This window comes from Sinocyclocheilus anshuiensis, unplaced genomic scaffold (assembly GCF_001515605.1).
Source record: "Sinocyclocheilus anshuiensis isolate Anshui unplaced genomic scaffold, SAMN03320099.WGS_v1.1 scaffold405, whole genome shotgun sequence".
Lineage (NCBI taxonomy): Eukaryota > Metazoa > Chordata > Actinopteri > Cypriniformes > Cyprinidae > Sinocyclocheilus > Sinocyclocheilus anshuiensis.
This window is the reverse complement of record NW_015539855.1, coordinates 422,230-438,880: the sequence shown is the minus strand read 5'-3', so window position 1 is coordinate 438,880 and position 16,651 is coordinate 422,230. Positions and strand designations below refer to the sequence as shown.

At 35.3% G+C, this 16,651-nt stretch overlaps 3 protein-coding genes across 7 annotated transcripts in view; all 3 read right to left on the bottom strand.

Moving 5' to 3' along the window:
- Positions 1 to 670, bottom strand: part of gpr132b (G protein-coupled receptor 132b) — a 7,172-nt gene extending 6,502 nt beyond the window's left edge. Inside the window, exon 1 of the mRNA XM_016481163.1 lies at positions 660 to 670. The gene's annotated coding sequence lies outside the window, so the exon portion shown is untranslated. The remainder of the gene's footprint in view (positions 1 to 659) is intronic.
- Positions 671 to 1,714: 1,044 nt separating this feature from the next.
- LOC107684810 (spermatogenesis-defective protein 39 homolog) lies at positions 1,715 to 9,907 on the bottom strand. The gene is made up of 15 exons (XM_016481174.1): positions 9,828 to 9,907; positions 9,424 to 9,651; positions 8,738 to 8,834; positions 8,523 to 8,654; positions 8,408 to 8,440; positions 8,158 to 8,320; positions 7,256 to 7,283; positions 6,462 to 6,535; positions 6,295 to 6,370; positions 4,848 to 4,970; positions 3,249 to 3,290; positions 2,635 to 2,811; positions 2,463 to 2,552; positions 2,288 to 2,392; positions 1,715 to 2,088 (listed from the first exon to the last, which is right to left on the bottom strand). Exons 2-15 carry the CDS (start codon positions 9,580 to 9,582, stop codon positions 2,068 to 2,070), a joined length of 1,320 nt encoding a protein of 439 aa, XP_016336660.1. The 5' UTR covers positions 9,583 to 9,651; positions 9,828 to 9,907; the 3' UTR covers positions 1,715 to 2,067.
- Positions 9,908 to 10,835: 928 nt separating this feature from the next.
- Positions 10,836 to 16,651, bottom strand: part of cdc42bpb (CDC42 binding protein kinase beta (DMPK-like)) — a 97,176-nt gene continuing 91,360 nt past the window's right edge. For 3 of the 5 annotated variants that reach the window (XM_016481156.1, XM_016481157.1, XM_016481159.1), the window contains 4 exons: positions 15,309 to 15,500; positions 13,653 to 13,761; positions 13,496 to 13,566; positions 10,836 to 12,431 (listed from right to left, as the gene is read on the bottom strand). In XM_016481156.1, the coding sequence (XP_016336642.1) occupies positions 12,303 to 12,431; positions 13,496 to 13,566; positions 13,653 to 13,761; positions 15,309 to 15,500 (501 nt within the window). In that variant the 3' untranslated portion in view covers positions 10,836 to 12,302. The remainder of the gene's footprint in view (positions 12,432 to 13,495; positions 13,567 to 13,652; positions 13,762 to 15,308; positions 15,501 to 16,651) is intronic. The other 2 variants (XM_016481158.1, XM_016481160.1) reach the window with 1 other exon arrangement.

The following is a 16,651-nucleotide window of genomic DNA, read 5'->3' as shown; positions in this document are numbered from 1 at the left end:
AGGGAACCAAACAACTGTTTCTTGAAGTGCCCTTCTGCATCATCAGCTTCTGTCCACACAGAGGCACAGTCATCATGCAAACTGCGCAAAGGATCATGGGAGCCCGAAGTGTCCATCAGTTGTACCCTTCGAAATCCTTCATTCCGAAGGGCCCTTTGAAGTGGCCAGTTTTGAGCACTTCGGTTTGGAACTACCCTTCAATATGGCGGCCATGATTGTTTTCACTCCGAAGTGCCCTTCGGAGGGCGATATATCTCGTTTGGAATGCACCGCTAGTCTTGGTGTTAGTAGACCTAGTATTGGTGTTTGTCTAAAATATACACTACCAATAAAAAGTTTGGGGTTTGTAATTTATTTAATTTTTTATTGATTTATTTTTTGGAAGAAGTTTCTTTTGCTCAAACTATTTCATCAAAAAATACTGTGAAACATTACCATTTTAAAAGAATTGTTTGATATTTGAATATATTTTAAAATGGCATTTTTTTCTTGTGTTGTAAACGCTGAATTTTCAGCGTCACACGATTTTTCAGAAATCATTCTAATATGCTGATTCGCTGCTCAGGAAACATTTCTTGCCATTAGTAATGTTGAAAACAGTTGTGCTGCGTAAAGGGCTAGTTCACCCAAAAATGAAAATTCTGTCAATAATTACTCACCCTCGTGTTGTTCGAACGCCAGCGTGTGGTGGCGCTGACCCAGATCCGGCGTAATGACGTCATCACGGCGGATCTGGATCAGCGCCGGCGCCGCCACACGCTCGCATCATGATACTGTCATGAACGCGCGTCCACAAGTGACGCAGTAGAGACGAAAATGTGGAATAAAGTCGTTATTTTTGTTTTCTTTGTGCAAAAAAGTATTCTCGTAGCTTCGTAACTATACAGTTGAACCACTGATGTCACACGGACTACTTTGTCGATCATCTTGGTACTTTTCTGGACCTTGAACATGGAAGTTACCTTGCTGTCTATGGGAGGGTCAAAGAGCCTTCAGACTTCATCAAAAATATCTTAAATTGTGTTCCGAAGATGAACGAAGGTCTTACGGGTTTGGAACAACACGAGGGTGAGTAATTAATGACAGAATTTTCATTTTTGACCCTTTAATATGTCTGTGAAAACCATGATTATTATTTTTTTCAAGATTCTCTGACAAATCTTTTGTAACATTATAAATGTCTTGCAAATAAACTGAAAGTTAGTGTGAATTTGGTAGATCCAACTTAAAAATATTGTTTTTCAGTCAGATATTTACCAGAAAACCAGTACAGTAATATAAACAGTATTATCAACAGTTCAGTATCATATTTTTTTTAATATAAAATAAAAGGAGAGGGTGAGGAATGTTCAGAAATTCATACATGGGCAAACAAACAGGTGTGAGAAATCAAAGCGTAAACGACGTAAACAGCGTGTCCGCGTGGCAAGGGTCTTACGGGTCTTACGGGTTTGGAACAACACGAGGGTGAGTAATTAATGACAGAATTTTCATTTTTGACCCTTTAATATGTCTGTGAAAACCATGATTATTATTTTTTTCAAGATTCTCTGACAAATCTTTTGTAACATTATAAATGTCTTGCAAATAAACTGAAAGTTAGTGTGAATTTGGTAGATCCAACTTAAAAATATTGTTTTTCAGTCAGATATTTACCAGAAAACCAGTACAGTAATATAAACAGTATTATCAACAGTTCAGTATCATATTTTTTTTAATATAAAATAAAAGGAGAGGGTGAGGAATGTTCAGAAATTCATACATGGGCAAACAAACAGGTGTGAGGGGTGAAAGAGTATGTTGTTCACGTCCGCAACCACAGATAGCCTCCCTTCAGAAATGTTCACCTGTAGAGTTGGCAGAAGGACACTTGGCAGTTTAATCATACAGAACAGATACATCTGCAAAAGAATCACTCCGAATGACTCGCTCCACTGGTTCTCAGTCGTGTTTGTTCAGGATTAACTCCATATTAAGCAGCTTCAAAGTGTTTTTTTGTGTAACATTGTCTATGAAAGAGCTCTGGCTCACATCTGCCCATCACTGACTCGTGTCAGGATCCAATTGTCAGTTTTTCCATCTGATTTGCTGAAGTAACAACAACAAAAAAAAAAGAACAAAAATTACTTCACGCAAGCCCAATATTGCATTGTTGCAATGCAATGAAGTGACCTGTAGAAGACACTGATAAATTACTGTAAGATGTTTCTCAAGATTTTTCCTTAAACCTACTCGTACTACACTGAATCAGAAAATGACTCAAGAGTGGAGGCTCACTTCCTCTTACCGCATTATTGAGGAGTTCCTGGATCTTCCTGTATTCGGGCGAGTCTCGTTCCAGCTTCTCTCGGTACACAACAAGCTCCTGCCTGTCCTTCAGGTCTCTGTATGTCTGAATGAACAAAACAAATGCAGTGATTTACACTGAGAAAGACTGAGAAACACTTCGAGGATGAACTCACATTGATGACGATGTCATGGCATTTATATTTCAGAGCCACACTGAGCTTGAGCTCTGGGTCGTCGATGAGGTTCACATACTCCTGCAGCACCTGCAGATCACGGGAAAGCACAGTGAAGTGCATGCTGGGATGGGAAGTGAGCAGGTTTATTACAACATGGAAACTGACGTACATTTACAGGGGCGCTGTTCTTCTGCAGGATGTCCACCACTCTGTGAAAGCCAATGGGAGATCTTTTCTTGGTGTATCCTAGCCAGTTTTTGGTGTTGAACAGACTATCCACATCAAACCAGGATTTCAACTTCGCTCTTGCACCAAGAGCCATGAGAATATACTGCTTTTCTGAAATCTGCCACAGCAAACATGAATGGTTTAGAAACTCTTTCCCATAGACTGTTATTACAGACTCGCACATATGCTATGTATACACTACTGGTCTAGACACACTTGAATGAATTTGTGTTTCTAATGACTGTAGAAACATCTAAAGGTGTAGGTGTTTGTAGACAGATATGAAAACTACACGATAAAAGTTATAATCAAGATGAATTTGAAGAATCCAAAATATATGATAGTCCTGATTTGTCTAAAGTTTTTGGTCACTTGACAATTCCCACACTTCTATTTGTGTTATTTTATAGTTTTGATGATTTTACTATTGAAAAAAGTAATGGTAAAGAATGAGTTAGTGTGTCCAGACTTTTCATGGTGCTGTAAGTTGGTAACTATTAAATACAAATTTAATTAAATACAAATAATTTGATAACAAATGACTGTTTATTTTACCCGGAAAGTTTTTCTAATGTTCGAAGGGCTGCTAAAAGTTCCCTGTGGAATAAAAAATGACAATTATTGAAATACAGTTGCCCAAAACGTATCTGGACATTTAAACAACACTTTAAAATGTGTAAATATCAAACCAGGTGACATTTATAGCACTTTTCAACTTTTAAAAAATCAAACAATGAAGCTGGTTAGGTTTCAGATTACAAATCAATAGGTATATTGTTATTTTTAAGTTTCTAAAAGCTCTCTTAAGCGGTGGGAAATAATATATACAATAAAAAGAATTATTCCAATTAGTAAATGATTTACTAAATGAAAAAGATAAACTTACTATAATACAATAATTACAAATATTTATATAATTACAGTATACATTACTTTTCAAAAGTTTTTGAAAAAAAAATTAACACTTTTATTCAGCAAGGACAGATTACACTGATCAAAATGACAGTAAAGACATTTATAATATTACATGTTAATGTTTCTATTTTAAATAAATCCTGTTTTGAACTTTTTATTCATCAAAGAATCCTAAACAAATGTATCTCACGGTTTATAAAAAAACATTAAGCAGCACAAATGTTTTCAACATTGATAATAATGTTTCTTGAGCAGCAAATCAGCATATTAGACTGATTTCTGAAGGATCAAGTGACACTGACTGAAGACATTTTAAAATATTTTCAATAAGAAAACATTTATTTTGTTATAATATTTCACAATATTACTGCTTTACAGTATTTTTTTTATCCTTACCATGGTGAGACTTTTTAAAACCAAAATCTTTCTGACCGCCAAACTTTAGAATTGTAGTGTATATTGTAATACCAATCCAATCTCACGGCAATTCATACATGTTTTATGAGGTGGCTAATTCGCACGGTTTGTGAACAAATCGTACATATTTTACGAGGTGGCAAATTCGTAGGAATTCGTATGAATGACCACCCCAACCCCGTCCCTAAACCTACCAGTCACAGAAAACGTATAAAATTGTACAATTGAGGTTGTATGAGTTCGTACAAATTAACCACCCTGTAAAATATGTACGAACTGGTCATGAGATAACATTGGTAATACTTGATGATACTACAGTTCTAGATTATATATGTGACCCTGGACCACAAAACCAGTCATAAGGGTCAAATAAATCATCTGAACACTGAATAAATAAGCTTTCCATTGATGTATGGTTTGTTAGGATAGGACAATATTTGGCCGAGATACAACTATTTGAAAATCTGGAATCTGAGGGTGCAAACAAATCTAAATATTGAGAAAATCGCCTTTAAAGTTGTCCAAATGAAGTTCTTAGCAATGCATATTACTAATCAAAAATTAAGTTTTGATATATTTACAGTAGGAAATGTACAAAATATCTCCATGGAACATGATCTTTACTTAATGTCCTAATAAGTTTTGGCATAAAAGAAAAATCAATAATTTTGACACATACAATGTATTTTTGGCTGTTGCTACAAATATACCCCAGCGACTTAAGACTGCTTTTGTGGTCCAGGGTCACATATATAGTAATATATTCAGTTTGTTTAAATAATATTTTACAATATAGTGGAGAAGTGAAACGTGATCTTGTACCTCTGACTCTCCGTAATGGTAAAAGCAGGAGTAGTACAATGTGGTGATGATTGGCATATTAAGGATGGATGCTTTTCTAGGGAACTTCTTAAAGATTTCTGCATCTGCCTTCTTGTCACTAGCCTGTAAAAAAAATAAAAAATAAAATACATAAATAAAAAAATACAGTGAACACACCAATTGAATGAATTGATAAACCCTAACATTAGGATATTTTCTTCAGAAAGTCATTTTCTCATGTCTGATAAGTACTTAGTCCTTAGGCCTGCTTCACACATCCTGCGGTTGTGCCACATATTCATCTCAGCGCTCATATTAAAAGATTTAGAAATTCACACTGCACGTGTGAGAAGCGATGCACTGTGTCCCAGATGCAACAATGACAGTCAAGTTTCTGAGCTCAGCTTATTATATTTGCCAAATATTATGAACACAGCAGAAAACACAGTGAAAATGCACTACAAACTATTTTATCAACACAATCTTGTGTAATACAGGATGTATGAAAAAACATATTACAATGATAACTAATTTGCCATTGTTAGAAAAAAAGGAAAAACTTGCTTCATGCAAGTAACAAAAATAATTTATATTCAGTAAATCTGTACATTTTATTATCTACCATGTTATTAACCTAGAAATCCCATTATTTTCTGCACTGAGCCATAGTGAGCGGAGACAGAAAAGGTGTGATGTGTGAAACAGAAAATACAGGTCAAGAGTGAAGACCTTGCTTTCTAACAAGACTATATTCACATTATACAGCTGACTGATGCAAACTGAAACTCACTTGTTCATATGTGCTATTAAGCCGTAAGAATAAAGCGAGCACAACTTTTCACTTGTTTCATAATAAAGGAAACATCTGCCATGTAACCCAATTTGAGAGAAGTCCATCCGTCTGGCTTCCCTCTGTACAGAGAGACCCGTCACCTACCACACCACCCTCAGGAAAGAGGAAGAGTGACGAGGTGCACAGGAAATATCTCGCATGGCAAGGTGTGGCAGACATAGACAAACTTTGTGTCATTTTTTGACGTTAAAAAAACCCCCACTTGTATCTTTGTTTAATATACAGAGAAAAGAAGTCAGCGCTGTCATGGTGTCTTTTTCCTTAAGGTGACATTTGGGATGGGGTCTGGCATTATTTTTCCAATTCCATTTGCTAGCAGTACAGAAATTATTGTACTACATTATATTACATAGTTATTACATATTATTATTATGTAGTTGTAGTATATTACAATACTACATTAACCAGTAAAGTGTTTCAGTTATTCATATACTTACACTTCCAGTCAAAGGTTTTTCACACCTTTTGGTTTTCATGATCTTAAAAAACTTGAAACATAATTTTCATACTTTCATTAGTGCCATTTCAGTGTCTTGACTATTATTCTAAAATGTGTGAATAATAAACAGTAGTTTATTGGTTGGACTCCCTCACCTCTATGATTATTTGTCTCTCGAGGAGTGTATAGTGGTCTTGAACGTGAGTGGCATCGTCTTGAGAGAAAGGAAGGCTGAGAACAAACAGAGAGATGACATAGATCATTAAAGGTCAGCAGGAGATGATTCTGAACTCTCTACTGAACTCCTCTGAAAGATCTTTACCTGAGGCAACTTTTGAGGAAGTCTCTTCTTCGGCCTTCATCCTTAATATTTAAGTGTTCTTTGTATTGCATCAACTGTTTAAAATACAAAGGAAGCCAGTTTAACATATGTGTGATCAAACAGAAACATTACTACAACTTACTGAAGAAAAACAATTGGTAATATTTTGCAATAAGGTTCCACCAGTTAACATTACATTCACACATTTAGCAGATGCTTTTATCCAAAGCGACTTACAAATGAGTCAAATGAGTAGTTAGTTAACTACTTTAGTTCAAATGAAATGAAAACATACTTTTAAAGCATTTATTAATCTTTGTCAATGTTAACTCCAACATTTACTAATACGTTATTGAAATCAAAAGCTGCATCTGCTAATATTACTTAATGAATCTGAGCTAACATGAACAGTTGTATTTTTATTAACATTAACGAAGATGAATAAATACTATAGCAAACCTATTTATTGTAATGTTACCAAAAAATTGTACTACAATGTTCAACTTCCTCTCTTTTCACTTTTATTCAAGACAAATAATGTCAATGAGGCAAAAGCAGAAAAGTGTTCATTTTGTTAAGGCCATTTTCTTCCTCTTTTCACTTCTTTCTGCTGACACTAACCCTCTATGATTATTGCTACAAATATACCCGTGCTACTTAAGATTGGTTTTGTGGTCCAGGGTCACATATGACCTGGAGATGACATTGCTATATAGGGTTAAATATATATGGTCATGTGTGTACAAGCCGTGAGTATAATGACAGTTGAGTGTGTAAGTGCAGTTAGTACCTACCGCCATATCTTCTGTCCTGCCAAGAGCCCTAAAATATAGTCAGGTGACCAATGTGATAAAGACAGTTATTCAAATAAACACACAACAAGCCAACTCTTCAAATCAAATAAGCAATGCTAATATATGGAGAGATGCCAACCGCCCTCGCACAAAAACACTATACTACAGCGAGAATAAAAGTAAAGCCTTCTTTCTTTGTGTGAACATTTGGGCGGTGTTATGCAAATCTTCCCACATAGTGACGTAGACATGTGGGGGCGTGTTAGAACGAGGCGTTTTAGGAGGGCGTGGACAAGTCTTAACTTTTATAAAGAACATCTCTTTGGATTTGAGACTTAAGTCTTTGTAACTTTACAGATCTTCTTTATGCACCAAGAGCTTGTAACACTCCAAAGAGAAAGGAAAAAATGAAATCGCATCATATGACCCTTTTAAAATTCAGCTTTGTCATAGCAGGAATAAATCATATTTTTAAATATATTCAAATACAAAACAGTCATTTTAAATTGTAAAAATACTTCAAAATATTACTATTTTACTGTATTTTTGCTCAAATAAATGAAGCTTTGAAGAACAAAAACATTTACATTTAGTAGACGCTTTTTTCCAAAGCGACTTACAAATGAGGACAATGGAAGCAATCAAAATCAACAAAAGAGCAATGATGTGAGCAATGAAGTGCTATGACAAGTCTCAGTTAGCCTAACGCAGTACATGTAGCAAGGTTTTGTTGTTGTTGTTTAAATTATATAATAAATAAAAAGAAAACAGATGGAATAGAAAAAGAATAGAGCAAGCTAGTGTTAGAGGTAAATAAGTCTGCAGAAAGCATAAGTCTTCTGAAAACATTTTCAGTCGCGGGACATTTTACAAATCAAAGTAAGTGTACGAGTTTCACTAGCGCTCCACAGGCTGGTGTTCTCCGTCTTTCTTCAACATTAAAAATCTTAACCCCAAATGTTTGAACAGTGGTGTAAACAAACATGTCCATATGTGTTACCTTTCCATTTGACTTGGGCTTTCTCAACTCAGGTGCGTATGTTCTAACAGATGTGTCGCTAAAAGCTAGAAAAGAGTGAACAAACACACTTAATTCAAACAAATGAGAAATAGGCTTAAATCATTCTAAATGCTTCAATGACTTGAACTTACACTCGGAGAAGGACTGGAAAGGTTTACTCTTTGCTGAAGGAATATAAACAGAGTCAGATTGGTGAGTCTAAAATGATTGAACTAAAACGTACAAGAACTCTTCACTATAGATTACCTTTAAACAGGGAGCTCAGGGAGTATCCAGACCCCTGTTTGGACAGTGACGGAGTGGTGTCTATTTTGGGAAAGCTCTGCTCGCTGCCTGAGCGGATACTGGAGGCGGTTTCCTTCACCGACCAAGAGATGCCTACCCACAAACAAAAACTGATGAGCATCCAGATGAAAGACAGACAGTAAAGACAGTAAGAGAGTAGGGAAAGGACTGCATACTTCCCACAGGTTCCCCACTCCAGCTGACTTTCTCAACATCATCCTCATCATCATCATCCACCAGGATGCTGTTCACGACCCGCTTGGACTCTTTCAGCTGGGAAATAACAACACAATGTAGTCTAAATCAGAGCTTTTTAAACTGAGGGCCACACAGTGGTTCTAGAGAAAATGTGCGGACAATGTGAGAGATATATATACAATAAATATTGTACAAAGAATATTGACTAAGAATAGGTCTCTAATCTTTCCTTTCTTACTATGTACATAAATAATGTTTAAAAACAGGTCTATGTGTTGTATCTTTTTTTGCCAATGTCTTCTTTAATTTAGCCAGTTTAATTTAATTCCTTTAATTTATTCACTTTAATTTACTATTTTCTGTAAAGCTGCCACTTAAAAACATACAAAACAACTGACCTGATTTGAAAAAAACGTCCCTCATGTTCTAATACAAATTATATGGTTAATTAAATATGAAAAGCAAATATTTTGCTTTGGATCCGTTCTAACAAAAAGCAAACTATTTAATTTCGCGAAGACGACGTTGTCTTCATAATATTTAACCACATAATATGGTTTTAGGACTGAATGGACCATAAAGTGCAGTTATTCTCCACTGTCATACTGCTGAGGTAAACGGGCGTTGGACTGCATAGAGTTCAATAGAAACACAATGAACTTACCCGTGAAAACTCATCGTCATTATCGTCAAATGTGAACGCTTTAAATTTGGAGCTGTTCCAGTACTCATCATCCTCTGGTTTGGCCCGTGACATCTGAAAAACATACACAATGTAGACTCGAAGCAAGCAGTGGGCTGCAGGTCCCTTGATGTGATTCATCTGATCTGTCCCAGAAGCCCTCAGCTACAGGACACATCCTAGTGAACATGTCACTCCATTCAGGTGAATCTTTATTTAGCAATATGCTGCTGTCATCTTAAACCGCCACTATGGCATTTGAGATTCGCTAAGATTGTCATTTGTAAGAAGTATCCATTTCATATGCATCGATATTATTTTGCTGCTTGGACCATGACAAAAATAAACAGCAATATGATTTTATAACAACGATATAACAGACTTACCTTGGAAATATTACAGTGAAAATCGACTCATGAAACGTCAGATTTTTCCTACTTCCGGTTTTAAACATGTCGCCAAAATAAAAGCCCTACAAACCCTGATTTTTCTTTCCTGCTGTATTTTAGATATGTTATATAGTATGTATTACAAATTAGTCAATAGCGAATTAGCTATATGATAATACAAATTTAAAAACGAATGTAAAAACGCAACTTTTTGAACAAATATTGTCGTTTACATTACACACCTGATTTCAGGTTTTGTTGCCAGTAATTCATGCTAACTTTAAAATGAAATCGTTAAACTTTATTTTTAATTTAATATTTATAGAATTTAAATATATAGTTCTGTACACGTTATTATGCTGCGCATCATTTCCCACTCTCTGCATCCGTCTCTATTATATTTTGTATATTCAAATCTAATCTTAATAAAGTATTGTATTGTATGTTGGCAATTAACTAGTGAAATACAGCGTCATCCCAAAGATTTCGTAATTGCAATTAAAGTCATACCAATGCATCAAATAGTCAAATAATATACTCCAATTCTTGACCAATTATAAAGTGATATCGGTTAGAAAATAAACAGCCAGAAGCAGTGTTTTGCACCCATTAAGAGATAAAAATTAGTTGTTGTTTAAAAAAAAAAAAAAGGTAATCAGTGACTCTTAATCATTCTCAAATGATTACTTACACAAATTACTTACATTTAAAATAGAAACTTTCCAAAAATGTACTTGAACTTGAAGGTTTATGAAATTCTTAGAAAGTGTTCAGACCACTTAAATCTAATAAAGAATTCAAAAAACCCAAACTGCCAAAAGGAAATACATTTTAAAAACACAGGTATTTACTCTTAAGTGTCAGTATTTTCAGTAGTTATTCCCATAAGAAGTGTACACCGTTAATATATGTATGTGTGTGCATTAATTTTGATTCGAAATGCCAAAAAATTCTTTCCATCTAGATACAAATGAGTAAGAGCAGCATTTTCACAAAACGCACAAATTCAACAAAAAAGCACGACAGGTACTCTTTTATTGTTTGTTCAAATTTATGTGGCTAACAAGTCAATAATTACAAAGATTTCAACCTGTGATTCTTTTTTTCTTTTAAAGTAAAAGCAGTAGTGTTCCGAGGATAAACTTCCATCTGATGAAGTGGACAAGTGAAGTATGGGGGAGAAAAAGGAGGTACAGGAAAAACCATTCACACAAAATCATATCCTTAGACTAAAAACGTGTGCAAGTGTCTTACAGTGTTTCAGAAGGGTGGGGGAAAACATAATACATTACCGTCAGCCTCGTCAAAACCACTGAAATGCTTTAGCGGACAGTTTATTACGGAAACGAAAGTTGGCACTGAAGGCACACTCGAGTGATAATGGATATGCCTGCGGATCTTAAGCATGTCAACAAACAAACTCATATCAGCGTCCTGATATCAAACATCATAAACCAGAATCAGAGCATGGCTATGGTGAGATAACCTTATCACATATATATTTTTTTAACTTTCATTTTTAAATAGAGCACACAAAGCAGCAGTAGCAGCTTAAGAGGAACTACTGAAATCCTATGAATAGTAGCTGTGTGCCGGTCTCCTTTGTATTTTTATTAAAACACTTATCTATATGTAAAGTCTTCCTTTTTGTTGCTTTCATTTTGTGATAAGCTGAACTAGATATCTTTGTGGGAAACATCGAAGTTAAAACATGAATATTATAAACGCTGGTTTAAATGCAGAACTTGAGAGAGAAAGAGAAATTACATAACAATAAAAGTGCCCTCTGGTTTGGCTTTAAACCCCGAAGTCTCTTGTCACCGATTTATTGCTCATATGAGACGTTTTCACCGGTCCGTGACGAATCATGTTACTGGTCCAAGAATGTCACAGTTCTATATCGTCCTCAGTTTCTTTCTTCCCGATACACTCCTCTCTTCGGCCCCCTTGATGAGTGTTCCTGATAATATACATTTAAAAACAGCATAAGAAGTCTCTTTTCCCATCAATTTGGTACTTTGAAGGGAAGCTAAGAATCCAGAAGCAATTCTGACACAGCAGATGTAATGCATGTTCATTTACTAAAGTAAATAATAATAATTAAAAAAAAAAACTTGCAGGAGCATGGCATGATATTCAGATTTAAAATAAAATAAAAATCCATCATACTGCTAATCTGACCCAGTTAGTGTAATACCATGACATTTCCACCAGGGGGCTTTTATCTTTTTTTTTTCTTTTGGTGGCTTCGCCTGTGCCTGTCAGCACACACCCAGCACGCTGCTCTTGTGGCGATGGGAGGCGTCTACCCAGCAGCAGGATTTGGGGTAAACCTTTGGCCCTTGTGGTGGATGAGCAGGGTGACTTTTTGTAAGAGTCTTGGCACTTCTTAGTGAGTCCTAGCAGAGCAGATGGATATGGAAGGGCATGTCTAGGGTGTGCGCTGGGTGAAAAAAAGGGAGCTGTCCGTTTTCAGCCGTCCAGGGATTGATCCAGGCTGTCCAGAGTGAGCTGACTGCGGTGGGGAGAGTTGGGGCTCGGGGGGCTGCTGGGGTTGGAGCTGTTGGAGGGGGTGGAATGTTTGGTTGAGTCAGAGTCGGGCTGCAAGGATAAAAAAAAAAATAAGGATAAAGAAACAATTAACAGATCAGTTGCTTGTCTAGTTGGTTTTTAAAATTTTGCACAGTATACATGCATTTAGGCCGAAGTGAGTGTTTACAGCAGTATTATTATTGTTAACTAAAATGTTTTCTGCATCTGAAATAAAGCTGAAATAAAATGTAAATATTATTGAAAAACTGAATTAAGTTCAAGTTGAAGTATTATGATTACTAAACAAAAATAGAATTAAAACAAGAAATGTATTAAATCTTTAAAATTGTTAAAGTATTAAGATTAAATCAATAGAAATAAAGATAAATAGTAAAGCTGAATATTGAGGAAAAAAAAAAATGAGAAAAGCACATAAAATTACTAAATTTCAAACTACAATTAAGTTGAAGTATTAATATTACTAAAACTGAAATAAAAACATTTACATTTAAATATTGGGGAGAAAAGCAATACATTTACTTTGTAAATAAAAATGTATAAATTAAAATGAATACTAAAAAAACACAAAGAAAAGCTCATTCAAAATATTAATACATACTATAATATCATATAAATAAATGAAAGCTAAATAGAAAAATAAAAAACAATTAACACAAAGTTACTAACTCTTATACGAAACTTCAAATGAAAAAAGAAAGCGAATTCAAAATACTATAATAGTATATACATAATACTAAATTAAAAACGAATGACAGCTAAACAGGAAAAAAAAAAACAATAAGAACATACAATTAATAAATCTTATATTAAAATTAAAACTGAAATAATTGATAAATAATAATAAATGATATAATATACTATGAAATACTAAAAGAATAAATTTATACAACTAAAATAACACTAGTTTACAGCTGTAGCAGGTTTTACTGTGAGAACTGGGGCAGTTATTAGACCACAAAATCAGGACACAAGAAAACGGCCAAAAGCACCTCAAAGCTCCTTTAACCATCCATCATGCATCTCGAGAAGCTTTCAAAATGTGGGGCGAATGAAATAAAACCATATTTGACATCCCGGGGGAGGTCATTAAGGTAGATGATTGATGTTTTTACCTCTCTCTCAAAGTCTTGATCTTGATCAGAAATACTGCGAGATGACCCTGCTCCTCCAAAATCTCCTCCTCCTTTAAATAATGTATACATTTCAGGCATTTAGACAATTTTAGGTGTGTATCAGCTTGTCTCTTCGTGTATAAGGAGCGGCACCCACCTGAGGCAGTGCGGGTGATGTGGGTCTTACTCCTCTGTTGCCGTGAGATGCTGGACAGAGGTCGGGGCTTGTCTTTACACAGGTCGTCCTGAGAAGAGGGCATCACACTCTGCAGTAGAGGAACAAGAAGTCAGACACATACAGAGTACACCACAGTCATGCACTTGTGTAATAAGAGGCATGTACACACACTTTTTGACTTTCTTTTAAACTATTGTTAGAACAAACATTTGGTTTGGGTAATACATTTCATGCACAAATCATTTATTTATTTGCTTGCTATAAACCCGAGAATACAACATTTAGTCTTTTTTTCAAGGAATGTTTTGGATTAATTATATGTCAACCTCAATCAACAGCATTTTTGAGCATTATTTGGAATAGAGGTGTCACAATATACCGGTATTGACAATAATCGTGATGTTTAAAAAATTAAATATTGATATGTTAGGACTACATATGATAGTAGTATCGCACAAATAACACAGCTAGTTGCCACTCCAACACGCACGAAAAAAACTAAAAAGACAACGATGCAGTTTTTTTTATTGTTAACCACAAGTATTTAAGTATTCACAAGTAATCATTTATTAATTTAAATAAAGCTGGGATCAAATAAAAATAAATAAAATGTTTGAGTTGAAGTACTAAAATTACTACATAAAACTGAAATATAAATTAAAAGTAAATAAATATAAAAAACAAATAAATGGCAAAAGCACAAAATTACTAAAACCTATAAGCTAAAATGAAAATGATCCTTTTTTTTTAGTGATTCATCAGTCACAAAACAAACACAAAAGTTAGAAATGAATTTGATAGATTAACTTTTTCCCCCCAAAATTTCAATAGATATAATAATATAGTTACTGTAAATTATTTTAAACAAAAGAAATGTGTAGTGAAAATCTGATATTGTGACAGCCCTAATCTGGAAATAATTTCGCATTGAGCAATTGTATCACACTAGTCTCATGCTGAAGTATGAAGTTTCAGTTTAGTGGCAATCTTTTAAAAGTGGTGTATATTTTAATGTTTATTATCATGCCTCACTTTCATGGTAAGAGCCTTACTGTAACTGCTAGTTTACTACAACAGTGTTCGACATTAAAACAGTACAACAAGCATAAAATTCAAATCACACACAAACATTAGTAAAACTGTTGATTTTACTTTTTTTTTTACTTTAAACATTGCATTTTTTTAAATATGACTATATTTTCAAACAAATTTTAAAAGTTCACCCAAAAATGAAAATTCTGTCATCATTTACTCACCCTCATGTTGTTCCAAACCTGTATGAGTTTCTTTCTTCTGTTTAACACAACAGACAATATTTTGAAGAATGTAGGTAACCAAACAGTTGCTGTCCCCATTGACTTCCATAGTTTTTTGTTTCTACTAAGGAAGACAATGGCTACGGCTAAATGATGACACAATTTTCATTTTGGGGTGAACGCTCCTAAAATCGTTAATTAAAATGTCTTCACCCCAAAAAAACAAAACAAAAAGTCACTTCACTCAAGCATGAACAAAGAGTTCAGCAGGACAGGGATGGTATAACATAGGGAGGAAAGGAAGTTGAGGGCCTGGAGGGTGTGGTGGGGGAGGGATGGAGAACGGGGAGGAAGAGGAAGCGGGGTGTTGCTAGCCTACCCTTCCCAGGGAGGATGCGGAAGGAGAGGAGGAGGAAGAGGAGAACTGAAGTAGGCTCTGCTGGGAAGAAGGCTCTTTCTGCAGATAGAGCCCGGCAGAGACGGGACTCATGTGATAGACGTGCTCAAAGTTGGTCGGAGGGGAGATCAGGGCATGGTGGCGAGAGGATGAGGGGGAGGGAGTCTCGCTCTGCTGCTGCCACGGCAACCAGAGGACAGAGCGAATCCACGACCAGAGCGAAAACAGAAGGAGCGACGTGAAGAGGAAAAAGAGACAGAGAAAAGGGTGTGAGGGTGGAAGAGTGGAGCTGGCTGGCTTTGAAGAAGAAGAAACATGCAGAGAGAGGGGAAAGACTTGGCGCTGTGCAGTAAAATGAAAGAAAAGGATGTTAGGATGAGTAATAAAGCCCTGGGAGTCAATCAGTTATTGGAGTGTCCAAACAACACTTCTATAAACCGTCACAAACCCAGCTGTGCAAAACTGCACCGTAGAAGCGCATTCAAGACACAAACTGATTTTAATATCGGTCTCAGTTCTCAGACTCAGGATTTAAACTGCTCATTTAGCATCTTTTGCACAAAGCTGAGGGACTAAATTGGATTTAGGTGAAGGACTAAATCTAAATCGATCTAGTTTACCTGCTTTTCCCATTTAGGAAACCCTTCTTTAAAACACTTACAGCGCAACAACGGCATAATCAGTCTTCCTGGAAATTGTGAGATGACATCATTTTGAGTTTTTTTTAATTTTTAGGTGCATTATTTGGCCTTAATTAATAATAAAAAAAACTACTAAATAATGCTAATCTTAAGACAGACAGAGACAGACAGACAGATAGACAGACATATATATATATAGATATATAGATAGATACAGACAGACATACATGATAGACAGACAGACAGATAGATAGATAGACAGACATGATAGACAGACAGATGATAGATAGATAGATAGATAGATAGACAGATAGATGATAGACAGACAGACAGACATGATAGACAAAAAGACAGATAGACAGACAGACAGATGATAGACAGATAGATGATAGACACAGATAGATGATAGACAGACAGACAGACAGACAGACAGACAGATCGACAGACATGATAGACAGACAGATAGATGATAGACAGACAGACAGACAGACGATAGATAGACAGACTAACAAGAACTGACTCATAAGACTTGTGTTTTTAGAATCAGTATTTAGATTGCAATGCTGTATGTTTTGTGTTATATAGTCACTAGTGGTTTTATGACACTGTTGAATAGTAGCAAAGTAAAATTATGTTCTATTCCATGGTATGAATAAAAATGAAAATGGTCTGAATAAAAAGCGG